The sequence below is a fragment of the Brienomyrus brachyistius genome, chromosome 2 (assembly GCF_023856365.1).
Source record: "Brienomyrus brachyistius isolate T26 chromosome 2, BBRACH_0.4, whole genome shotgun sequence".
NCBI lineage: Eukaryota > Metazoa > Chordata > Actinopteri > Osteoglossiformes > Mormyridae > Brienomyrus > Brienomyrus brachyistius.
Window position 1 is genome coordinate 28,816,326 of NC_064534.1, and position 27,738 is coordinate 28,844,063.

The 27,738-nt window shown below is 51.1% G+C and overlaps 1 protein-coding gene across 1 annotated transcript in view; it reads right to left on the bottom strand.

Moving 5' to 3' along the window:
• Window positions 1-27,738, bottom strand: part of fbxl17 (F-box and leucine-rich repeat protein 17) — a 212,708-nt gene that overhangs the window by 139,404 nt on the left and 45,566 nt on the right. Inside the window, exons 6-7 of the mRNA XM_048982228.1 lie at window positions 16,447-16,554; window positions 4,132-4,262 (exon numbers count right to left, since the gene is read on the bottom strand). Coding sequence (XP_048838185.1) covers window positions 4,132-4,262; window positions 16,447-16,554 — 239 coding nt within the window. The remainder of the gene's footprint in view (window positions 1-4,131; window positions 4,263-16,446; window positions 16,555-27,738) is intronic.

The window sequence follows — 27,738 nt, forward strand, 5'->3', positions numbered from 1 at the left end:
CGGGACTGGGCTGTGCGGGCCGGGAATGCAGCTGTGTGCAGCCTGAGCGGGGTTGCCAGGGGTGGGAATTTGTGATTGGGCATATTGATATGCTGGCCAGCGCATCTGCTGCGACGCTTTGGGCGCATGGCCTAGGTGGAGTCCACAGGAAAAGCCACAAAGGAGAGGAAGTGACACTCGGATGGTGACGCGAGGTCCAAGCTTGCTGGGCTGGGGGAGACTCACTCCTGGTGGCCGAGAGATCGTCACATCCCTAAATCTGCCACGGGGGGGATTTATAGGAATGCTTACCAACCTCAGCCATGAGATATATTGCCTGCCTGCCTGTTATAAACGAACTCTGCCTGGGCGGGGCCAAATGCAGGTTTTAATTGACCTGCAAATGGAAGCAAGACATACATAAATATCCTTCTAGAGCAACTATTAAAATGGCGAAAAAATCACCAGAGAACAATCAAACATCCGAGGAACAGGAAGCGCAGCCAGACGTGTGTGTAAGAGGTTTTACAGAGTGCTTTTTACAGGGAAGGGCACCTTGGCAATCAGTTCATCAATGGCTCCTTCATCGTTCCCCATATTCAGCAAGCGCAATCCAGTAAAAATGTTTTTTTTTTAATGGATACACCAGATTTGGTATTTTTCTGCCTTTTTATTCACAGTGAGAGCAAACAAGGCTGTAATCTTCCATTCATATGTTCACCTCTCGCAAAATCTTTCACTGATGTCAGCAATAGAAAAACAGTCACATGACTGAGATCGTGCAGGGAAAGCCACCACGCAGACTGGACCATTCCACCTCTCTCCCATTTAGGAATGTACCTCTGCAGCTTCTGACTCTATACTCCAAGGTCAACTAATGCATTCAGCAGTAGCACCACCCCCATCCAACCCAAGACGCCTTCAAGCTCCCGAGACAACCGCAACCCAAAGTCGGTCCTGTTACGGTCGCATCCCAGCCTTCTTCAGAAGCCGTCTATAAGTGCCAGGTCTGGGGAGACGATACTCATTTGGTGACTATTTCTTTTTAAGGGAAGAGAATTCTACTTCTGACATTGCCCACAGACACAAAACGCAGTGGGACACTGCCCACTTGCACACGGAGACAGTGAGCAGTTACGGGCAGCTCCGAAAGCGACAGGGCACTCACGAGCAGGACGTGGTCGCTTTAAAGCCCGAGTTGAGGGCAAGCAGCAACAGCAGTGACCAAACCTGATGCAGCACTCAGACACACTTCCTGCAATCTCAGCAGCTATAACAAAGTCCTATGACATTATTAACGAGCACTCAGACACAAAACTGGTGGGGGGGGGGGGGGGGGGGGGATATACCATACTTCCAGTTTCTCTCTATCTATATTTCGAGAGAGATACTTAAAGGACAACAAGAAAACGACCAGCCACTTTGCCTCCCCCGGGGACGGTTTTCCACACGCATTCTTATCGAGGCCGAAATGCCTCCCGCAAACGGTGGGGACAATTTTCAACATCCATTTACTCGCAAGGCTGGTGTGGCCATCCGCGGCCCATCGCGGGCCCCCCAGGGAGAGGCAATCCGCAGAGACAGAAACCTGCAGTTACTCTTAACCGATACAGTTAAACTGTTAAAGAACATAAAAGTACATAAAAGTAGAGCAGCCCATAAAATGGCAGCACACATCTTTGCCCGGATGCAGCTCGCCTGCAGCGTGGCGCCGGCGTTGGGTGACCGGTACCGATTGGCGTTGGACAACATAGTGACTTCCAGAAGGCCAGGAGGCCGGGACTGATGCAACCTCACACTCGAACCCTCATCTGAGCGCTATAACAGGTGCAGTGCCCCCACCCCCTTTTTAAGCACCAGGGGAAGCGTAGATCTGCTTTCCAGCGAGAGGACGAGGCATCGAAGGATGCAACTACTTCAAAAAATCATAGAAACTAAGCCAGCAGCCGAGTATAAAGCCAAGGACAAGAGACGTCACTGCTGCTTCATCCTCAGAGTGCATCTGCAGGAGGCAAGCGGGGGGGGGGGGGGGTCACACGGCCGCAGGCCGGCTGACGGGGGCTCTCACGGAACTGCGGTGCGCCTCCCCATCTGAGAAGACGATTTACGGGAGGGGAGCAGAGTAAGTCTGAGATTTAGAGACCCCCAGGTGGAGGCAGGCCCGGAAGGGGGCATCGATTACCGGCTTTCGGCCCGCAGCCGGTGCATACTAAGAGGTGGCAACCGGAGAAATTTAAAATGAGCTGACACGAGCATCGGCACGGATAATCTCCTGATCCAATTCCGAAACAGGCATAATTTCACCACGGCGCCGGGAGCTCGGTTTGCTCTTTCCCGCTGCCCCCCCCAGCCCCCCGCCCGCCCCTCAGCGCCACATCCAGAGCAGTGAGGCAGATTATCCGCCAGCGATGTGGCTTCGCAGTCCTTGAACACTTGCCGACGCAATATACGGCCGTCAGGCTGGCAGAAATTACCGCTTTCCCCAGGCGGCCCACCAGGCTGACTCGGATCAGAACCGCCTCGGTAAAAGTCACTGTATTTTATGGAATCAATCTAAATCTGATACAGGGTTAGGGGCAGGAATAGATCAAAGCCCCCAAAAGAATCTGTAAGACTTCAACTTTTGTTGTTGCTATCACCACCACCCCCCACCCCCCCGATCTGGTTTATCATTAGAAACCGCGAAGGCTGTTACGGGATAACAGTCACTGAAGTGCCCTGTAAATTTCACAAAGTCATAAATATGAAGAACAGGGCAGTCGGTCCGGCGGTATCTGAGGTGCGCTGTAAATCCAGCCTCGTGTTAGAACCCGCGGCCGCCATGACGCAATGGGCAGCACCTGCCGGCCCATAAATCTGCGTGTGAAAGGAAAATGTAATTATTAAAAGCTGCCTATTCCAAAGCCCCCGTCTGGAATCGCGGGGTCGGCTGAGACCCCTCCCTTCCTAACGGAGCAGGCCAGCGCATAACTGGCTGACAAACACCCCCCCGGGGACCACCCGCTTTTTCATGAGGGGCACACAGCCGCCCAGCACCCTGCAGGGACACCCCGCCGTACCGCCGCAGGCGTTCCAACAGCCACTAGTGCACGCTGCCGATCGGGGGGAGGCAGGCCCGGCACTGAGCACATGCCCCCCTCCCAGCCTGGAGAACATGTGGTTCTTGTCCATGCATGAAATGAGATCAATCTAGATGTTCATACTGGGAAACGGGCAGCAGGAAGGACCAGCAGCTACACTCCACCCGGCACATCTCTATCTCCACCTTCCTCTCCATTTCTCAGCCGCCAGCCGCAGCTCCTACATTCGCCATCTTCATATCTGAATTCAGTACTGGGAATTAAACCATTACTCATTGTAATAAGCAGCAAGCTGTTGAGTGATCAGAAGAGCAAACATTCTTAATTTGGATTCTTTTTTCAGTGCATTTGCTAATTAAAATCCCACCCCACCCTCACTCAAATCTCACCTTGATGGAACCTGGCAGCACGCAAAGATGTAAAGGTTTGCATAACCCCCTGTCCCCCCCCCCAAAAAAACAGCTGATAGGACAGGTCATTAAGTCCCTGAGTTCCTGTTAGATGGTGCCTGCCCCACCCCACATGGGGCAACCATCTGTCCCCATTGGATGGTACGGCTATAATCTTCATTACTGCTCAGTGGTGGGGGGGGGGGGGGGGGTGAGGTGGTAAGAATAAAGGTAAAACAAACAAATAAAAATGCAACCTAGCTTAGAATGAGGGAGGAAACCATGAAGGGAACTATTTACAGAAAGGGAACAGAAAACAAAATGCCCGCCCCAGATCTCCCATTACCTTCACATGGCTTCATCATTTAACTGTTCTGAAGGCAAATATTTCCCTTTAATAAAACAGCCTGCTGTAACCATAATAATCGATTAGAAGTCAGTCTGCTGACAAGTATCTGCTGTACTGCTGGTCCATCCCTCAAAGGAGCAACGGGGGGGGGGGGGACTCCCCCTGCCAACAACAATTACAGCTCCCCCACATTCGTATTTTAATGCCCCAAAAAGACCCTCAAAACACCACATCAGTGTAAAGAGGTCCTGATAAGCAGGGTGGTGTTTTCCCCTCCCCCACGAGGGACTGGGTGAGGGGCCCGGGTCAGGGGGCCCGGAGGGGTGGCGCCTACCTGTCGTTGATGCTCCAGTTGAGGCAGAGGTTGAGGGAGCTGAGACTGCGGCAGCTGCGCACCACCTCCATGACCGTCTCGCTGCTGAGCTCCGAGATGTGCCGAAGGTCCAGGCTGCTCAGGTTCTTCAGCTGGGGGGCGGAGGGCAGAGTGGAACAGACAAAGTCATAAAGAAGTGACCCGCATCGAGCATCCTCCGGCGCCGGGTCCACGCTGCCGCTCCCCTCGTTTCTCCATGCAGTAAGAGTGTTCGGGGTACAGCCATTCCATACTATCATAATATTTCATTTGAAACTCGCTCCAGCCGTCACGTCGAATTTAACTGCTCCCCGTGTGCCTTCAACCTCATCCAAGCCGGCGTTTAACACTGCAAACAGGCTAAATGTTTTCACTGCGAAATCCGGCTGTTTTGGCAGCAACCTGTCAACGCGACGATATAGGGTTACATTAACGTTCTGGGACAAATAACGGGAGCCCCCGAAATCACTGTAATAGTTCAATCTTTATGGGTCATTAGCATATAATAGCTAACACAGAATACAGGGGCCCCCTTGAGCTCAAAAAATAGCCTGATGCTAATTACTGAAAGGGTTCAGTACCTCTAATAAACCTGGGCACTGTAATTACACTCGCAATTACAGTCAATTAGCAGAAATGGCGTTGCTGGAATTTTGATTATTTCAGGACACTGCTATAGGCAGGGCAGCAGTCAGGCGGGAGGGGGATCTGAAGGTGAGTCTCACTAAATATGCAGTAAATAATAAAAAAAAAAAAAAAAAAAAACTCTACTTATGAAGAACAGCAGAAGCTCCCCTCTCACTTTGAGCCTCATGTTTGATGTTCCTGCCCCCATCACACATAGAGCTTCCTGACATAGAGGTCACAAAAGGGCACAGAGGTCACAGAGGTCATCTACTCCAAGACATAACATGCCAGCAAAAGGCGAGCAATGTCACCAAATATCAATACGACACAGGAAGGTGACTGCCAAGTTAATTAGCTATGTCTGGCTTCCTGAAGGTCTCTGGGAGTATCCTTTGCGCCAAAACTTTCTCCCTGGACATCAAAAGAGGTCTTTTCTACATACATGTAACGATAAAAGGCATGACCACTGTTGTTTAATGAGCTGAAGAATTCCTGGGATCTGAAGATCAAAGGTCCGGAAAAACAGCAGAAAAGTATCAAAAACCAAGCACACTGCACTTAAATTTGACCCTAATGATAAGCTTAACTTCAATTAGATACTTCCTATTAAAATTACCGGCAGCTAGTCGAGAAACTGTACAAACTTTGTACAAAATGGGGTTTCACAGTAGTCAGTAAATTCACAACCCTAGAGGGAAAATAGCTAAGCTTTAAAATGCAACCATTCGGCACCACAACAAGAAATGCAAATTTAAGAAAATGAAAAGGAATTATATTATACGGCGTTATACAGTCATACTGCATCCACGGTCAAATAACCGACATTAGCTAATGTCTTTCGCTGAAGTAGCCTGACTGTTTCTTCCAAGCAAATATAAACGGGCAGGAAAAAGAGACAAAAACTTTTACACTGAGAATGCCTGAAGGTGCCGATGGTCTTTATTGCTGCATAATGAGGCCGAGAGCCGCAGCACGCAGCCCATTTCATGACGTTTCTGCCTAACAGAGAGCCTGACGGCCCGGCTGCCAGCCAGGACCAGGCAGGACGCCGCCCACCCACGTGCCACCCGGCGCCTCCCGCACCCCCGACCCCGCGCCCGCACCCCCTCCCAACCCCATGCCTCAGCCGCGTTTCTGATGTCACTCCTCGTGCCTCGGCCCAAATGGCCCCCACCTGGCCACCGCCACCGTCTGCGGAGGGGTTTGACAGCGCGGCAGGATGGAAGGTGCGCTCATCAGATGCGGAAAGAGGCCTGACAATTAGCGGCTGAAAATGTTCATGTAATTGTGTCATTTTTATCACCCAGATGGTTTATTGCCTCTTGTGTTTCGAATGTACAAGCCTGCAAATTGCTGCATTAGGGCCCACTTCTCCCAGGCGGCTCCTCCTGCTTCCATCTATTACGCCCCAATCAATGGGCCCACTTTGGAGAAGAAGATTAATCATCTCTTCATCCTTAAATAATCAGCCTCTCCACCCCCCTCCACCCCCCTTCCTCCCTCATTCAGCCCGTTTTCACACGTTCCTTCCCACCCCATCCCCCACGGTGAAGAAGTCCTTCCACCAGCACCTCAAGGGTCCGCTGGACAACAGGTAATCTGCTGCGTGGGGCCAAGGCTTGGCAGCAGGATGGGAAAGGCGTGAAGGATAGGAACCAGGCAGGAGACTGACTCTCAGAACAGAGAATGGGGACACAGCACCAGGCAGTTTTGGGTTCATACAGGCCGTCATGGATACCTGTGAACATCTCACCCCTTACATCACCACATGGGGGCCTCGGTGCTGGACCCTTGTGAACATCTCACCTCACCACACAGGGGCCTCGGCACTGGGCCCCTGTGAACATCTCACCTCACCACACAGGGGCCTCGGCATTGGGCCCCTGTAAACATCTCACCTCACAGGGGCCTCGGCATTGGGCTCCTGTGAATATCTCACCTCACCACACAGGGGCCTCGGTGCTGAGTCCCTGTAAACATCTCACCCCTTATCTCACCACATGGGGGCCTCGGTGCTGGGTCCCTGTGAACATGTGACACCTCACTTCACCAAATGGGGGCCCCGAGGCTGAACCTAACTGATGAAGACGCAGATGACGCTTGATCCATGGGGTGGACGCCACAAGACCAGTGCACACAATTTCCCGGCACCGTGGCACTGACAGAGTTCCAGGGAATGAGAGATTTCCATGCTTGTACACAGCAGGAAAGACTGCTCTGGGGACTGATGTCACAGAATATTCTGGACGCTTAATAGCCTGATTGCAGCAGCATACTATATATACACACATCATGGAAGATTCAGTGGCGATTAAGAAAGGAAATTCACAGCAAGAGGCCATCAAAAAATGAATATATACTATTAAATTAACCAGGATAATTACCGCAGTGTTCATTACCATCAGTGCTATACATTATATTATTAATGCTATACGTATAATAATATGACCACATCATGAATAATTACCAACACTTAAATATCTACTTCAGCAGTATTAGAAGCACCATTTATACTGTAAGTATGCTCATAATTTCTTTTCATGCAAAGTGGGCAAGATTCCTGATGGGGGGGGGAGGGGTAAACTGATATTGTGCCTGTAAATTGTCCTGCTACACACCTAATTCTCATGCATTTAAACATCCATCCATCCATCACCACCACATATCCGAGACAGGATCACAATGTGCTTTATTGTACTGGAATTAAACGTATAAAGACAGGCGCTAGACAGCTCTTAAGATGGGACCCAAGAGTAGTAGCAGGCTCTGCCCGGTGCTATGAGTGGACACAGAGAAGCTGCTTGTCATTATCCTTTAGGTAACACTCAGGTACCCCTGGGAGAGCGACCTTCTGAGCGGTCATCGAATGGAAAAGCAGCCAAAATGCACACCACCCAACTGTCTGCTTCACAAGCTACTGAAGAAACAGACCGCAGAACACCGACTGCAATATGAAACCACCACCACTGACAGAGGACACGCTATTTCTCATCCTACTTATCACTGCATCTGGCCTCCTGAAAAGTGGGGAAGGTATTAACTTTTATCTTTCACAATAAACAAAGAAACTGTAAAAAAATTATAATAATTCATAAATTTATTAATTAAATAAAATTTAAAAAATCGAACACCTGGTGAGTGAGCAATTAAAGAGCCCGTGATCAAGGAGGTTTCGGTGTTTTCATTGTTGGCTCACGGGGGACAGAATCAGCTGGTGTAAACAGATGAGAGGAGAAAGGAGCAGCACGAGTCTCAGTAAAACAGCCGGATCGGGAACACGAATCAGCCGACTGGAGCTCCCCAGTACCGCCAGCGCCGTAGGGATGGGAGGGCCGGGGAGGTGGTGTCCCCCCTGCGTGAGGGATGGAGTGGGTGGAGCCAAGTCACCGAGGGAGGGGGAGATGAGGAGTTCCCATCACAGCCAAACGGAACGAAAAGCAGAGAAGGAAAATCCGTACCCCTGAATGAAAGCTACATTCACTCATCTAGCACCTGGTCACAAGTATATTTTAATCGTTATCTTTGGAGTGTAAGGTGTCAAAAAACGATCTCTCTCTGAAACTCCCCACTCGCGGACTGGAAGCCAATCGAGTGTCGACACATGGCCAACCCCCCCAACCCCCCCCCCGGTGACTGGTTCATCTCGCATCTAGATGATGGGGGAGGGGGGTTGAGGACCCATATATGCTCATCCCCACAGATAAACACACATCTGCACTTCCTCAGCACTTTCACAGAGCGCCTCTGGGCCCCCGGGGTGCAGCAATTTTATTTTTTCTGGGTGGGGGGGGGACTAGGCCTTTATCCACAGAGCTATTTGTTTATGAATTGCACTCAGCTCAAATATTAATACTCAATTTCTTGGGTGGCAGTCCGGACCAAATCGCATTCACCCCCCCACCCCCACGAAGAGACTCAAACGTACCTTGCAGGTAGCTTTGGGGGAAGCCAGTCCCTCAACGATATAATGCAAATCGGCAGTTTAAAATTTCACCAGGCTCTGGCGGCGGCTGGTGACAAAAAGGCGAGATGGGTTATGAAAATGAGCGCATTAACACTGCCTCCCCCACCGCTGTAAGCAGGCTGTGACACGAAAAGGCCAGCAGGGTTAATCCAGAACCATGTTATTTCAAGGGGGCCTTCAGGATGTGGGGGGGGGGTGCTGAACACCCAAGGCTGGAGCAGCGAGGGCCGCGCCGCGCCATGTGTTCCCATTTGCTCGGACACGCGTGATTGATCTAACCCTACTGATGATCCGCTCTGTCCCTGCGGTGTATATATAATTAATAATTTCCAATTAGGCCTCTTCTTCCTCTGCTTATTTTTTAAAATAATATACAGAGAAGGTTTCTCATTTCCACTGTTCCCACAGCTAATTTCTCATCACACGTTTGGCAGCTAATGCGTCTAATTACTCGCCGCGCGAATAAAAACAAGGAAGGTGGTGGATCGCGTCTCTCTGCAGCCAGTGGGCAGCGACCCTCCCGTCAAACACCCAGCACAAACGGAGGCCCAGCACCGTCCAATGTTTTTATTCCACTTTTAACTAATTACAGGGAAATGTTTTTAAGTCTTGAATCCATAATGGAAACAATGCTTATTATTTCTGGCGTGAGAGCTGGCACCTGGCTGGAAGCAGAAGGGTGTCTCATGGACCCCGGGTCACCAATAAGGTTAGTCTGACCCCTGCAACGTAGCACCATGGCTAATGCACCACGGCCCCATGCTATCACACGCCACGGCAATATAAATATTTACCGTTTGCAAAGTAAATCGCTGATATTTATTATTTCCTGACCTTTCAAAGCTGCTGGCTTTCGATTTTGAGCCCCCACAACCCCCCACCCTTGGAAACAGCTGGTGAAGTCTGCTCGTTCTCCAGCTAAATTTAGAGACGTTTAACGCACAGGAAATAAGCACCTGTCATTGGGCGAGGAATAAGAGTAATGTTTTCAGAAACACAAATAAATGATTGTCGAAAAGAGTGCAGGTTTCCAAGTTCCACTTGGCAAAAACGTGGCCTCTCAGCGAGCGATCCGGCTCAGCGCAGAAGCGACGTGCCCACCGTAATGACCGGACGCAGCCTGCCAGGTTGCTACGGTTACATTATGAACGGGATGTAGATCTGACTGAGAGGCACTCAGGGCAGTAGGAAAATGCAGCTGGAGCCGGCGGTCATTAACTTGTCCTGCGATAGGCTGGCACGTGCCCCGTATGCTACCATCGGCTCCAAGCTCCCCGTCACTCCATACAGGGGGAACGGTATGGAAAACAGATGTATGGCAAGCGGGATGAAGGACTGAACATTTTACTCCATTTCCAAACCAATTTCAGTGTTTAAGGACAAGGTAAACTCTGTTAACAAAGAATGACTTTAGTCTTAAGCAACATTTAAACATACCACTGGATACTGTGTATGATAGCTTTAGCTGTTAAGAACAGCCCATCCATCTATCGATTATCTGTAACCACTTGTGCTCCTCAGGGTCACAGGGGGTCTTGAGCCTGACCTGAAGACTATCGGTGCGAGGCAGGGAATAACCCAGGATGGGGCACCACCCCGCCACAGGGCGCACTCACACTCCAGTCACGCACACACAGACAGCAACAGGCAATTTGATAATTGCAATAAATCTCAGCGTGTTTTTGAACCGTGGGGGGAAACCAGAGTACCCAGAGGAAACCCCACAATGACACGGGGAGAACATGCAAACTCCACACACATGGAGCCACAGCTGAGATTTGAACCCTGGTCTCAGGGGTGTGAGGTGACAGTGCTAACCAGTGCTAAGCCGCGATAAGAACAGCAATAATAATAATAATAATAACAACAATAATAATAATCATCATCATCATCATCATCACAATACCCATCAGTCATCCAACCATCTATCCTGGTCAGGGTTAGGAGGGATTGGGGGCAGAAGTACTGTTTACATGAAAATGCCCTAGAGACAGTTCATTACACAGTCATGCTGTGGGGGGCGCTGCAGTACGTGTTCTGCACCCGTGTCTTCCTGGCTCTTGTCCAATAATGCCCTGCCCAGCTCCGCAGCCGACATGGCGGTGTCATGCTTTCTCAGCCCGGAATCCCTGATGCCCATCAAGCCAGCGCTTAGAGCGGAGCCAGGAGCCAAGCCGAGCTCCTGAGCCCAAAGCCGACATGCCCGGCACTTCTCTCTTCTACTCTTCTCTGTGTGTTTTTTTTCTCCTTTTGTCCTGCTGGGCGTCTAAATAAAACAAGCTGTACAGTTTACCCTCCCCTGCCACTAGACCCATTCTTTCAGGATCAAAACATGCCTTCTCTCGATTGCAAGGGGTGGAAGATGAAGGTCAGACAGAATACAGTACAGGTGCAGGGGGGTGCCGGGACAAATCCCCCATCATAGGCCTTAACATTTCTTACAGCGTTCAGTTCATGTAGCGAATAAAAACATGCTTTTGACGCGTTTGTCAACAGATCGCTTTACTGAAATAAAACAGTGGCGCTTTATTTATTTTTGTCTTACAGAAGATGTCTTGCCGGAGCAGCAGTGTCCTGCGTCTAATTTTATTGCAAAAAAGGCAGTCAGCCGTCATTTAGCAGGTTAAAAGCCAAAGCCTTTAACGCAAGAGCTTAAAAAGCCAGATTAATCAGACATTTTATTTTATGTTCCACTAATAAAAAGAGTTTAGGCCTATTAATGGAAGGGGAGGAAATAAATCATCCCACACCTGTACTTAACGACCGGCCATTTTTAATGGGTTAGCTCTTCCGTTCCTCCCCCTTCCTGCATCCGCTATCCCGAGCCGCTTGCGGGAGGAAACCAGCAAGGGTTGTAGGACACGTGCGGCGTCGAGCCGTGCCGGTGACATAAGTAAGCGAAGCACGCACATCAAGTTTGATTCCATGAATTCAGGCAGATCTGAGGAAAGAGTCGTCGGAAGAAAGCAGCGCTAAGCCGTCTGGCAGGAACCACTGCGCTTCGGAAAGTGCCCTGGCCCGCGTCTGTGCAGCCTCTGCCTGCGAACACGTTCTCAGATTAAGAGCAGAACCACCGGTCCCAAAGGAGGATGGAACAGCAGGCCATTACCACCACGAGGAGGTACACGACGACTTCACAGAACTGAAATTAAGATGGAGAACCGTCACACAGAAATATGCTATCCAGTAATGAGGGCAGCGGCCAAAAAGGGGTTGATGTACAAGGACATCCTGAGAAGACATTAAAAGCAGAATCCATCGTCAGAACATATGACGAGAGAAGTTTGGATTCAAGTCTAAGTGGGCCTGGTGTTACCGGCCTCGAGATAATCGTTTCCAAATGACAGAAATATTCTAAATGGAGCGGGATATGTTGATATTGTATTAAATCCATATATATGTGTGTGTTTGCCAAAAGCAGGACCAGAGGACTTTTGCTAATGGAACTCTGCTGAACTGCCAATTCAAGTCATTGACGGAGAAAGTGACACGAACAACAAGGGGACAAGAGCGTCACCAAGAGCAGGAAACGCGAATCAGGGCTGTCGGAGTGGCCGATTACAGCAATCCGTCATGTTAATTAAACACGCGAACGCACACATCAATGCTCGGTACATGCCTAGACGTAGCTCAAATAACGCACATAAGATCAAACAACTAATAACTGCAGAATGTGATTGATTAAAGGTTTAAGATCTTAAAGTAATTAAAGGCTCTAAATGAATATAATTGATTTAAATGCACATTTCATAATGTTTGAGATAATATAAAGTAACTGTAAGCTTCAGATAATGGAAAAGGAAACAGAGGGTCAAAAAATTAAATTCTACAGACATTAAAAATTCAACAGTTCAACACAGTTATAATTTGACGCGATAATGGAAATTTTAAAAATCTATATGAGCAGAGTCTGTGAACCAGGATGAACAAGGCGCATGGGTTGGGGGAGGGGGGCGGGGTATATTTGCCATATTCAGCTCCTCGCATCCCTCGAGCAGCGATGCGCATGGCAGTCGGCCTCCCTGCGCATCACGCACCATGTCGGCATCTCACTCATGGAGAGTAAACGCCGGTCAGGTGTGACAGCGGGCATGCGGGGGACGGAGGGGGGTTCGGTCATCAGGAAGCCATGTCCCGTTTCGCCGGATCGCCATGACCAGCCCATCCCTCGCTGCGGGTTTTCTCCGATTCCGCGGTGATTTACACGTGCTAAAGGTGCTGTACGTCACACGGACAGACGGTCGGCATAAATGTGCCCTGGGGATGGGGGATAATATCACAGAGAAGCACATCCAGACAGAGGAATGCTTAAGCATACCACGAAGGGCACACAGTGTAAATAATGCACGCCACTACATCTGAACGGAGCTACAACCATCCTGGCTGGCTGCTGGGGGGGGCGTGTGTGTGTCATGCAGAAGTGACGCGAGAGCAGCGCATGCCCCCACAAAGCGCAGGCCCTGTCAGTTCCCCGCGCAGTGGACTGATAAATGCGTGCCGCTATATAAAGGCCTATCGGATGCGCGCAGTCCCTGAAAGCGCGGTCGGTGTGAGGCGACGGGCCCACAGATGGAGGGGCCGGGAGCCAACTGCGCGGCTGCTTTTGGGTTTTTTCCCACTGCGGCCGGATCGGGGCTTTTCGCGAGGATGCCTGATCTGCCAGCCGCAAATGATTCACCGGTCGGCGCCATTAAGTCACGTTTTGTCATGGAAATGGTGCCGATGGAATCAGTCACACAACCAGACCCTCGAGCGGCGCTGTGTGTACCGGAGGGGACCGTTTGGAGTCGATGGAGGCTGAAACGGAGCTCGAGTGCGTCTCCATCCCACAATTCTTACCATCATTCCAGGGTCCTTAGGTCTTTACCGTCAGCGCCCACAGCTGCAATGACAGCGATGGGGGGGGGGGCAGCAGGCACGTGACGCAGCTGGCAGTCTGCCCCAGAGACCACATGAGCTCCCCCTAATGGGGGCTCCATGTGGGCTCAGCTACACTTCATCAGTGCCTTCACCATGCCGAACACCTTCATCTCTATCCAGAAGTTCCCAGGTCTGCCCCCCTCCCACCTACCAATATACAGACCACTCAGGTCTTGTTTATTCTTGCTCCCCACCCCCCCCCCCTCCCCGTCCAACTGCTCAGCAAACATTACCCAGGAACTTCTCAGCATGGATGGTGCGATCCATCCCAAACGTATCCCATCTGAGACACATGTGCCAGGTGAGTTCGTAGCCCAGTTACCCGGCCGCTGAGTTCACATTGTGGTTTATGTACAGAGAGACTCGCCAAAGGTCAGATGAAAGACTCCAGCTGGTCAACAGAACAGTTTTAGGGGTCAATTTATTATGCAGATTCAAGCAGCACCAGCCAGGGCGCTCAGCTGCTGATCGATCAACTAACCCGACTCGAGAACGTGAAGCACGGCCTACCGAACATCGATAACGGTCATTTTTCTTGAAAAATCAAGGTTATCTTATTTTTAATTTAGCGGCAAGCATAATCTGTGTAATCTGGTGGCATGCGGTGGGGATATCTTTAACGGCGAGCCCTTCATTAGCATGGTAATAAGGAAACAGCGGGGCACTCTTCAGCCTTAACATTTCTGGATCCAGTCCATTACACCTTAATGAGATTTAAACTTTAAACTTTGCTAAGTAGTGAGAGTAACTCCTGAGAGGGCAGACTCTAGGCCACCACCCAGAAAGCCACGAAGGGAATATGCAAGAAGCTGGGGAACGGAGCACTTTTGGAAGAAAGTTTTAGGAGTCTAAAGCTATTAAGAAGAAATTTTAGTACTCTAGAGAATGTTTCAGAACTCACAGAACTCAAGAACTTTTGGAAAAAAAAGTTTTAGGACTCTAGATCCTTCAGGAGAATGTTTCAGAACTCACAGAACTCAAAAACTTTTGGCAAAAAAGTTTTAGGACTCTAGATCCTTCAGGAGAATGTTTCAGAACTCACAGAACTCAAAAACTTTTGGTTTAAAAAGAAAAAGTTTCAGGACTCTGCAACCTTCCAGAGAAAGTTTTAGGTCTTCGGAATCTTCAAGGAAACTTCCTAGTCTCACTGGTATTTATTAACAGGGTGATGGGAGGGGCTCTCCAGACTGCCGGGCATTCCATAAAATTGACAGCGTTTTATGGAGTCTGGAACTAAACTCATTCTCATGAGAAGGAGAAACGGCGAGCCAAGGAAAGAGGGAAGTTTGGCAGAGGAGCCTGATGGTCTGAAGCCGACCTCCGTAACTCTGAAGGGGGGGGTCAGGAAGGCGGGCCAGCGCTCTTTCCATGCGAAGTAAGAAAGCAGATGGTAAAGATGCCAGGAAGCCAGCAGGTTAAAAAAAAAAAAAAGTCACAGGGGAGGAACTGCATCTCACCCATCAGCAAAGCACTTAACCTCGCTCGCCAAGACCAAATCCGACTACATGAAGCACTAAAGTAACATGCAAGAGTCATTTAGGACCAAAGAGTCTCTTGAGAAAATTAATTAGCAAATAAAAATCATAATAACTCATTATGAAACTCACCAGGCCAACACTAGAAACTGTAATTTTACCAGCCCAACAGCAGGGCCTCAGCCCGAGATCAGGGGAGGGTGGATTAAGGGGTACGACAACTGTGGGAGGGTCATAGACGGGGGCCTGCTAGCAGGCTGAGTGATGGGAAAGCAGGCCGGCAGGTCAGCCGCGACGCCCAGGTTAGATCAGCGCAGGGGGGCGAGTTCAGAGCCCCCGTCAAAATGACGGCCAGAGAGCTGCATGGGGGGAGACACCTAAAGAGGATGCGTTCTCCTAAACTCCAAAACAAAACAGTGTCCGACTTCTCCGTTTTCCAAAGGCTTCATGTTCTTCAGCTTGTGGAGACGTTCCCCCCCACCCCACTCAGAAAGCCAAAATCCTCTTTAAACACAAATCACAACAGTATGACAGCTTCACAAAGTCACAACTGTATGACAGCTTGAAAAAGAACACGGCTGAAATGTGGAAAGCACACCATTCCTAAAATCACTTCCTTGTGCCCCATTACTGCAGGAGTGTCAAAACCAATCCCTTGTGTGCACCGGATTTTCCTGCTCACGCAATTATCAGTCTAATATCTCTGCCATTCTTTTAAAGCACATCTGAAGACCATATTGCGAAAATAATCCCATGCAGAACCCTCAAGGGACTGATCTCCAAAAGATTGCTTGCCGAAAGTCAAATTTTGATTAAAAATGAGTAAATAATGAAGTGCTTGCATGAACTGTACACCAAGACAGGAACAGATGGTTAACAGGCACAGCAGCATGGCACCACAGCATTCTGCTGACCACATCCTCTCACCTTCCCTCCTCCCAGGCAAATGTTGCCCCACCCACATCCCCATACACCAAGGTACAAGGCTCCACCCACCCACCTCCCAACTATTGATTTTAAGACTCCGCCTACCCACTCACCTACTACACACCCAGGTTCGAGGCTCTGCCCACTCATCTACTTACACCCAGGTTCAAGGCTCCACCTACTCATCTACCACACATGAAGGCCCAAGGCTCCACCCAACCACCCACCTCTCACCTATCCATGTTCAAGGCTCCCCCACTCACCTACCACACACCCAGGTTCGAGGCTCCACCCATGCACCATCCGCACACCCTGCCTCAAAGCTCCACCCCGCCACTGCTTCGCCCACCCTCACCCCCACCCGCAGGCCTGACCCTCACTCACCCTGGTCAGGTGGATGACTCCCAGAGAGGTGACCGAGCAGCCCATGAAGCCCACAAACTGCAGCTGCGGACAGTGCTCCGCGAAGGCCTGCACTGACTTGTCCGTCACCTGTGGGAGAGTGGGAAGAGGGGAGAGAGGGCACAGTTATTCCCCACGTTTGGCACATTGCATCCTCAGCACTGCTCTCTGCTCCAACCTCAGACTAAGCTGGCCTGCTGATAAGTAAAGGCGAAGATAAGTAAAAATAGGATAAATAAGGTCTAACGGTCCAGGAGCCAAGCACACAATAGCCAACGCTGCCTGATGGCGACTTTCAGGGAATCTTTCCAAAAAACGTCTAATGTAACGAGCACAGACACGAATGGGAGGAGAAGAAAAATACAAGCGGAATTAAAGTGGCCAACCCCCCCATGCCAATGACAACACGCTGCAGCGGAGATATCAGGCCATGCGAGGAAGGCGGTCCTGCCTTCGTTATCGTTTGAATTAATAAAACATATAGCGCCTTAGGTAACTGCTGTGTGTTTTGCTACGAGCAGGCTGTCCGATGACCTTGGACACATTGGATGTGCTTGATGCTTCTTTGAAGGTGGTTGGAGCTGTCAAGGTCAGGCTCCCGGTGTGTATAATCAAACAGGCAGGACGCAGCAACAATAAGGGTAACACCCAACGTGCGGGTGTGGGACGCACCCCAGGGCCTCATCCCCCAAGGCAGTAGGAGGATCCAAATACCAAGCGGTCTGGAAACCTCCTCCCCAACCAATATGATCTGATATTTATACCTTGGCCTCGGCAAGGTCTCCGTGGCAAGGCCCCCCAAATCCAGCATGCCCTGCGGCCCCCTCTGGAGAGCATGAGACCTTCATTACCAATCCGAAATCAATGCTCCATCACACTGGAAGCGTCCGCTGGGGGAGCCCCACCCTCCCCCCACCTTTCCCGAGGGTCCGACTCCCTGGCACCCTGCCCCCCACTCCCATAATGCACCAGGACATTCCATTGACAGATTCAGCATAATACCTGTGTTTCCTGTTAATAATAATCAGTCCCACACAGACTAAAAGTACATAAAGCATATTTTAAAGAAATCATTAAAGAATTGATTTGGGTAAAAAACTGATAAATGACTAAAGAATTAGAACTCTTCAGAATCGGCCTGTTTAGTATGTAACACTGAAGTACCCTCCCCTGCCCAATTCCTCCCATAGAAACATGAAAAAAACTGTCATCTGAATTCTCTGCTGTTGCTTTCAAAACAAGCAAAGACCCCCCCCAGCAAGCCAAGCAGCCAGACGGGGCATTTTTTTTAAATATTCCAATCACCAGGTTGTCGAGAGGGAGAAAGAGAGAGAGAGAGGGAGAAAGAGAGAGAGAGAGCACCTTTGTGGATCCCACGCCTGCAGAATTAATCATTAAATTCAAAGACAGACAAATGTTGAGCAAAACAAAGACAGATGAAGAAAAAAAAAATCTAAAAATCTGTCTGGTGTTGTGATATTCTAATATGAAACACAAAAGAGAGGAAAAACAGATGAAAACACAAGGAAAATGTGGAGGCAGAGATCCCAGCGAGTCTGGTCAGCTTCTGGAGAAGCTGGACGGAAGACGGACCTCCAGCGACGAGGAGGCGGTGAACGCGAACACGGCCAGCACCAGCTCCAGTAGGGAGGGCTCATCCACTAACACACCCCCACCCCAAGTGACTGCCACTAATTATGCTCCACAAGCACCATCGCCTTCTCGGGTGGGAGAAGAACAGAAAAAGCCCATCTGATTTCTTCACACTTTTTAGTAGGTGATGCAGAACAACTGTACTGTTAGGCAGATTAATGCTCCATGACAGTCACCCAAGACAAAAACAGACACCCAGAGCGAACAGCCAACGTGAGCAACGCTGGCTACAGATGCTGAATTTTTAATAAGGTCAGAATGACAATATTCTCGCCGTTATTTAAAATTCTAAAAGCTATGAATGGCGATGTTTTACATATAAATAAATCAGGCGTTTCATGTCGCAGTGACCTGTAGTACGACCCCGGGGGCAGCAGTGGGTATTCATATCCCGGCGAGGGGGAAGAGAGCGCCCTCCTTGGTCTGGCCCTACATAACCCCCGCCGAGATCATATCAGCCGAAAGGGACTATTGCCATAGACAGCCACTGTCATATTTCTCGGCTTCAATTTAAATAGAAATTATACAAATTTAATATTTTAGATGACTTAGAATCTGCGTCGCACAAAAGTTTGAGGTACTTATTAAGGCTATAACCGGAAATTAGGGATGTCAGCAGAGGGTTAAGATAAAAAAAAAAAAGAAGTGAAGTTTACATTTCACTCCCATCTTTTACACGGCGGTGGTCCGATACCAAAGTGAGCTCTGCCCTGCCTCTTTGTCACATGATACTTCCAGTTCTAAAGCCAATTCTTACCCCCCCCAATCCCCATGACATGCACACACAGTCACCGTTACTGTAAGAAGATGTTCTGTATCACCACATGCCACGCCAGCGGGGGCCTCTGAATGCCAAGCGGGGCCCGGCTGTCAATGAGGATCAGAAGGGATAAGCTGGCGTCCCTCCCCATCGCACGCTTACGGCCTTGGAAGCGGATATAAGGCAGTTCGCTATGGTTGCGGCCGTGGTCGCCCCCCCAGTCCTTGGACCCTGAGTGTCCCTTGGTGACCTCCGGCCTCTAGGTGACCCAATCTCCATCACCCTCGGCGTCGTGGGAGAGAGATCATGTAATTAATCAGGGGCTATGTTCCACTGTGTAAATACGAGCAAAGAGGTGCCAAGCTGGGCTTCCCATCTGTCGAACAGACCCTCTCCCACAGCTTGGTGGCACACGAGGAGTTAACTTCAACCCCAAGAACAGACCGCTGCCACCAAATCCGGGCAAGTGCCGCATACGTGTACAGTTTGTGAACACACGGTCATGGCACGCTCGGCCGTAAACATGTCACACGCTTCACTTCCTCCACATACTCCCTCTGATGTCTCCATACCCAAAGATCACGCTGGCTCCTATGGCAGGGGGATTGGTCAGGGCCCACCTGGCTCACGGACACGAAGCCAGTCGCGAGTCACACCCGGGAGGGGAGGGCCTTGCTCCTATAGTTCAAGGCAGGCACGTGGGTGCACAAATGCACATGGACCAAAAAAAAAATAAATCAAAAATCAAATTGCAATTAGAGGGAAAAGCAGGTCCTGCCAGCAGTTGCGAGGTCTGAAAATCGTTTGTTCTAATAAGGAGCAGCAGAAAACGGAGGCCGGCCAGTGGGGACCCTCTCAAATCAACCCTCTCACCGCCTCAATTTTCTGACAGGACCCAAAATGGCTCTCAAGTGCCGCCCGGTAATTCAATTTGCAATAACCCCACGATGAAACGCTGCCTGCAAGACAGACTAGCAATGATGTCGGCCTGGAGATGGGGCCCTTCTAGAACCTTCTTTCCTCAGAAAGCTGCACGCCGCATGCTCCGCCTGTTATTAAGATGACAAGCTCTCGCTTCCTAAATTGTGATTAAACCCAAAAAATGCCATTGATTACCTTTCTGAACAGGAGAGACCGAAAGATTTCAACGAAACTAGCATGACTGAAGGTGTGTGGTCACACCCAGCTACTGCTGGCCAGAAAGTGGGGGTGAGCAGACAGCGCCCCCATCTGCCAGCCCTCTGGCGCCCTCCCTAGGCCCACAAGAACATCCTGGGCTCCCAGAGACACCACAGCCGGTGCCACAGCCCAACCACATCCGTAAAGGGCCCCCACACTCAGACAGATACATCCCCAGGCTCTCACCTGTTTGTTTTATTGTACCCCCCCCCCTCCCAATTCTAAATAAAAGAATGCATACAATGTTAATTTAACATAATACCCTACAGGCTTCATATATTTATTTATGTTTTTTTAAGTAAACCTCTGGCATCATAAATCAATTTGCACAGCTGCAAAGTTTCCAAATATTTAACCAGGCGATGCGCTCAACCCGATTAAGAGGACGGAGGACACCGGGCCTGGAAGGCTGCCTCGTCCGGGGAAAACCATAAACACTGGCGGAGATGGACAGCCGCAGCTGGAACGCCGCTTTATAAAGGCACACGGTCATCATTGGAGTCTCATCGCCAGGACACACTGGTGTCACACCGCTCTCATCTGCCCCAGCGCGTAGCTGCGTGTCCCCAAACGACACGCAGATCACGTGACTCCCCAAAGACCGAGACTCTAACCCTCATTCTGCTGTTACCCAAACCTGCATCCTGTACGACTGGGGGGGGGGCAGCGAGTGGCATGCCGAGGTCACAGCGTCCCACAGCATGCAGGACCACATACGTGTAAATAAAATAAAACAGAACCTGATCCCCAGGGCAGAAGCAGCCGATATTTCTGCCCTCGGCACATCGATAGCTGGGGGTCTCGTTCACACCTAATATAGCATGAATGTGGGACCCGGGGCCAGTTCTGCTTCCCAGCCCTGAAGAACACCGGTTCTGCCCCTCTCCCGCAACCCCCAATCCTGTTCAAAGCTCAGGGACCCGCCCGCCCGCCCCCCGCCCCCCCCAAGCACCACACATGAACACACGAATCAGAAATTCTGACGGACAGGGAGCAAACTTTAGTTGTCTGTTTAAAGCAGGGGGGGAACCCTTCGGCAATGGGGAGTGAAGGGAGAGGGAGCCTGGAGCGGGGAAGGTGTGATCAGTCAGGCTGAAGGGGCCTCCGGCCGATCCGGGGAAGCACACCCTCCACCTGGCAGAGGAAGCGAGGTGCTGCAGTTTAAACACGATGACCTTTTCCGCATTTAACGGTGATTCACCGGGGCCACACAGACACCCAGCTCGCAATAAAACCACTGAGGATTAACAAGGTTTTTTTTTAACCTGAGATAAAGCAATTAGCTTGTAATTATCAAGCTTTAGCACATATTGAAGGAGGAGAGGCTTCCTGAGCAAACTAACCAAGCGTGTCCTGCAGCCTGAGGGTGGGAGTGACAGCAATGGGGGGGGGGGGGGGGGGCAGAGGACAGAGAGAAAAACACAGGGAGGTGATGGACGGAGGAGGGGATGGTCAGGCATAATGCAAACGAGGCCTAACTGTGGCCCCCAGGACACCCAAGGATAAGCGGAGGCCCTCAATAGAGCCTAACTGGGGCCCCCAGGACACCAAGTGAGAAATGGACGCCCGCAGCAGAGCCTAAAATGGGGACCCCAGGACACCCAGGGATAAACAGAGGCCCTCAGTGGAGCCTAACAGGGGCCCCCAGGACACCGAGTAAGATATGGACGGCCACAGCAGAGCCTAAGTGGGGCCCCCAGGACACCCAGGGATAAGCAGAGGCCCTCAGTGGAGCCTAACTGGGGCCCCCAGGACACCGAGTAAGACATGGACGCCCACAGCAGAGCCTAAGTGGGGCCCCCAGGACACCCAGGGATAAGCAGAGGCCCTCAGTGGAGCCTAACTGGGATCTCCAGGACACTGAGCGTGAAGAGGTAATGCCCGTGCCAAGGTATGGCCAATTAGGGCGCGGTGCAGTGACCGGGATACCGGGCAACAGGCCCCGGCTCCACCTGAACGCCACCTCCCATGTGATGCACCGCCCCCCCCCCCCCCCGCCCCATCATTAAGAGCGCTTGTAGAACCCTCCCGGGGCATCAGAGGAGGCGGGGGGAAGGGATCCCTGAGAGCAGCCAGCCAATGAGACAGCTGCCCATCCCTGGCCGGGCATTTTATCTGCCACCCGTAACGAGAGGAGATAACTCACAGCCATTTCCAGAAAGTGTGAGCGCAGCAGGAAATGCTGATCAGTCATTTTAATACCCCCCCTGCCCCCTCGCGTTACTCATGCATCGCACCCCCTTGGAGAAAAAGTTCCCAGATGAAAAAATAAAGGCGGGGGGGCATGTTTCTTTTTATTTTTTTTTGGGGGGGAGGGGGTGAAGACATCCCTTCGAGGCACGTGATGTGGTGCAGCAGTCAGTTACTGCCCTGCGAATCGCACCCCTCCCCCCTGGGGCCCAGCGAGTGCCAGGAGGGGGGGGGGTTCTAAAACCCACCTGACCGAGTACGGTCACTGCTTGGAAAATAATATTCATAATGCCAGACTTCTGATCAAACATGGGCCACCAGAATTGCCCATTAAAATTTATTGAGTATCTAAATTTATGGAATTGGTTTTACTCCTTCACTGGGGGATGCGAGATATGGGGGGTGTCCTATCCATACTGGTGGCAGAACATGCTGAAAATTCAATCTCGCCTCGGTACATCACGGGGCGGACTCTGACCGACGCGTCTTCCTCTGCCCGCCTTGTGGCTCACATACCATGCCACCCCCCGTAAATGAAGGTGATGTCGTCGCCACTTATCTACAATCGCGAGGGTAAATATTAGCAGGCGCCACGTCAACAGAAATGAACTGTACCCCCCCCCCCACAATTTAATCCAGAATGGGAGACACCGTGAGAGCCGACCGCCTCCATAAATCACCAGGAGGATGGCTGTGTCGCTTGCTTTCGGAGGGGAGGCAAGAAGGCCCCAGATACGCACTGGGCGATTCAGGCTGGGCGATTCAGGCCTCCTCCCTACAGGCCCCCCCTGCTGAGCTTCCAGACCCACAGCCCAAACCTACATTCTATAGGTCTGGCACAGGATCTCTTTACTGTAATCTAACCGCGTCCTTCAATTCGCCATCTTTCTGATGTCACCCCAGTGCGTGGAGGCGGGGGACCGCGCCAAGGTCTGTCATCTTCTGCTCGGCCCAGTGGCAGAGGGGGAAAGGGCATTTCAGTTGGTCAGGTTGTCCTGGGGGGAGGGGGGGGGGTCCATTTGTCAATTAATCAAATAACTGACACGCTAACGATAATAAACACACAAGGACTGACCTTGTGCCAGTCCTCATCACAATTACTGCATTTTTTTAAAGGATAAGGCAGACGCAGAAAATAAAACATATTAATACTGTTTAATAAACACCTTTCTGATGTCAATACAGTGTAATAACAGCTGGCTTGTTTTTATTTCAGCAGAATAATTCGCAGCCCCACTTGACTGTGCAGAGGAATACGCCATAAACAGGACGCCTGCCCAAACGGAGGACCCGTCATCAGCTGGCAAGTGAGTAACAGCCTCATTCATGGTGGGCCAGTAATTGCAGACATCGCCCACCGACCCCCCCACCCCCCAAGTGGCTTCAAAGCCAAGCAGGACCCACCTACACGCTCAGGCCCAGTGTTACCCTCTGTGCTCAGACCAAACAAAATCCTGCCCCCCCCTGGCCACAGACACCCACGTTTGTCTCCTTGCCAGGCCCCCAGCCTCATTAACGAGGTTCCCTCACGGTGACCATTAAGACAGAAACGCAAAGCTGACACCCGCCGACATCCACTGAACATACCGAGATCATACCTCCTCCTCCTCCCCGAACACCACACCCCCACTGAACACCACACCCCCTCCTCCCTGAACGTCACACCCCACTGAACACCACACCCCACTGAACACCACACCCCCTCCTCCTGAACGTCACACCCCCACTGAACACCACACCCCCACTGAACACCACACCCCCTCCACCCTGAACGTCACACCCCCACTGACCACCACACCCCCACTGAACACCACACCCCCTCCTCCCTGAACGTCACACCCCCCCAAACATCACACCTCCTCCTCCCTGAATGTCATGCCCCATCCTCCCCAAACACCACAGCCCCCCAAACATTACACCTCCTCCTGGAACATCACACCTCCTCCTCCCCCGAACACCACAGCCCCCCGAACATTACACCTTCTCCTCCCCAAACACAACACCCCCTCCTGAACATTACACCTCTTCCTCCCGGAACATCACACCTCCTCCTCCCTGAATGTCATACCCCATCCTTCCCGAACACCACATCCCCCCTGAACATCACACCTCTTCCTCCCTGAACACAACACCCCCTCCTGAACATTACATCTCCTCCTCCTGGAACATCACACCTCCTCCTCCCTGAAGGCTACGCCCCATCCTCCCCAAACACCATACCCCCCCCCCCCAAACATCACACCTCCTCCCTGAACGTCACACTCTCTCCTCCCTAATGGATTGGATGGGCCAAAGTAACTCCCCTTCCCCCACAAAATAAAAAGTCTAATTTCATTGGAGGACAATCAAATAAAAAATTCAAGAGCGCACCAAAGCGAAATCGATAAAACAATTTCCCACCCTCCTCTACTTAGATGACTGGCCCACGCCGCACCCTCACTTCTACATTCTGAACACAGGCAGCAGCGGGAGCCCCTGCCTCTCCCTCCCACCCCCTACCCCCCCCCCCCCACCATGAAACAGACGGCAGCTCTTAACAGGAGGACGTCGGTGGTTCCGTTTCAGCTGCAGGCAGGAAATTAAAGCCCCGCTCCAACGGCGGCCTGATTCGGGCAGGATGTCCAGCGGACACGACTCGCGGACAGTGGGGCCATTCCGCCGAGCTCCGAACATGATTTTCCGGGTAATGGGCAGATTAGCAATGTCTGCCCCCCCACCCCACCCCAAGCCCACCAACGCAGCGCTGCCAAGTAACAAGGACAACCGATGTCAATAATGGAATTTAGCAGAGCATCACCTGCTCCATGCTGCTCCCCATCTGATGCCGGGGACTCGGGCAGATTGCTTATTAATTGTGAATATTGACTCCAGCCCTCGCGGGGTAAATTGCGGTGAGTGGTACGCAACGAGGAGGCCAAGAGGGGCCCCCGGCAGAAGAGCGGCCCGGTCCCAACCCCCCGCGACCGCCAAACCGCAGTGAGCCGAGCCATCGAGGCACGTCGGCATCAGCGGGCGCCGGGGAGCGATTGATGAAACTTTAAGAAGCAGGAAGAGGTCGCAGCTGAAAGATGCGCATAGGTGAGGGGTGCCTCCCTCAGGTCCACCTGGCTCCCGGGAAGCAGGCCGTCAATCCAGCCCCAGCCGTGACACCGAGCTGAAGCTCTTAATCAGCCTACAACGTGCGTCAAAAATTAGATGCCAACAGAAGGGGGGAGGGGGGCGGGAGAGAGAGAAAGGGAGAGAAAGAGAGAGTAGTGCATTCTTCCTTCAAGGGACAAATTCCCAGCATGATGAAGGCTGTCGTGCGTGAGACAAAACCTCACTAATTACTCGACATTAAATAAGCGAAAATCACATGACAGCTTGAACAGTCCAATTTGTGTTGAGATTTTTTCGTGGGAGCCATGATAATGAAAATGTGGCAGCGGTGCCTATAAATCACGTGCTAATTAAGAAACGTTTATTAATCAAGGCCGGCTGGAAGGATGGAGAGGGAGCGGCACCGGGGCAGAACCTCCGGCACCGGGGGCCACAGAGTCGTCGGGCGGATGGATTGGGGGCCAAGGGACTACGAGAAGCCAGCCTAATGGGGCGGGGGAAGGTACCAAGCTACGGTGACCAGTCCAGTCCCCAGTGCCATGGTGGGGCCCCATAACTGAGACAGTAACATACAGGCAGGGCGGGATAAACCAGCTGTGCTCTAACAGCAACCATGGAGGTCAGGGGGTCACCAGCCTTCGCCATAACACGCAACAGAACCAGATCTGAAGCCAGACAGGAACAGCCCTGACCTAGGACCACCGACATCCCCCCTGCACGCTAGCAGATATCTTCTCACTCAGCACTTCCTCCGAGTCGGTGCGCTGCCTGCACCACCTGTAATAACCATCCTGCACAGTTTTATTGCAGGTTTTTATTTCCTGCCCCCCCACAACCCTGGGACACTTACCTGCCAAAGGAGAGTTTACAGCTGCAAGTGGGCCTGTCGTTCATGAGGCTTTTGCAAAACAAAGATCACAAAGGAAGAGCTAGGAAATCGACTCCAACCGCCCCCCCCATCCCAGTGCCGCTGTCCTCCTCCCACATACACTGGTGATAGACCCCAGCTTCCCCCCTCCCCATTCCAACAGGCCACAGACCGGCCTGTACAAGCTGCCTCACCGCCCTCTGGCCACTGCATCAAGCAGCCCCACCCACCATGCAGCACCCCAGAACACCAGATCCAAGCCTCCCCAGCCCCGCCCTGGACGGCCCCGGCACATTTCCGAAGCAGGCAGCACTTCTCAAGAGACGCCGGAGAACACATTCCCATCTCGGCATTCCGCTGCGGAATACGCGCTTCCCCATCACTGCGGGCATGAGCAGCTGTGAGGCAATCGAATAAGATTAATAACACTTATTTTAAATTCAATTACCCGGCTATTATCAGCCACGCTAAGCATCAAGCCTGGTCCACGAGGTGTTTCTGTTTATTCTCAAACATCTGAACAGAAACACCTCAACAGCTGCCACACCCCCCCAACACCCCCCCCCCCCACACCAAATGACTACCCATGATTCCTCAAAGCACAACTGAGGGTTTTTATTATTTTTTTTTTTGGTTTAATCAAGATGTTGCCTTCAGTTCCCCAGGCTTTTGCTAAAAGGTCACACTCTTGTTTGTCAAGAGCAGAAAGTTTAAACACGACACACCGCATCAAACTCGCGTCACACAGGACCCACTGCTTAAATGTCCACCTTTGAAGCTGGAGAGGGGGACAGGATGAGTGGCCAACAATTAATAATCACAAATACACACCAACATGTTTTTCAGTTGAGTGTGTGAGTATATATCATATATATGTATATACACACACACACAGGCCATTGGATGATATATTTTGTTAAATATATAGCTTTACAACCTAATTATCTGAATAATAATTCAGAAGATATAGTATATAAAAATTTAAATCTCAGATAACCTGGGTAATGTCAGGCTTGACGCAACATCATAACTGAACTCCTCATGTGAGGCACCTAAACATTTTACTTTGCACAATTACAACTGCTGAAGAAAATGTACTTTCCCTGATTTATCACACCTTCTATCCAAAGGGCGGCAGGGGGGGGGGCTCGGCAAGGTCAATACTGCCTCTCGCCCCCCCGCCATCTGTCAGGCAGCGAATCTATGACTCCACCAGTATTTACCCCCCTGTGTATCTGCAGCTTTCTAAAGGCCATCGATCGCATCTCTTAGCCTCTTATTCTTTCTACCTTTGGCAAATTCTTGTTTGGGGGGGGGGGGTACAACCAAGCAAGCATCTCCTGGAAGCGCTCATTTAAAATAAAACCAAAAATGGGGTGTACCCAGCAGGATCAATCCTGCATCCCTTCAACAAACGTGAAAAACAGAGCCCCACCCTCGCCGGCGTGATGCGGCCTTGGCGGCCAGCACGGGGGCCGCCCGGCTCCACAAAACCTCCACGGCCTCCCACTGAGGAGATCAATCT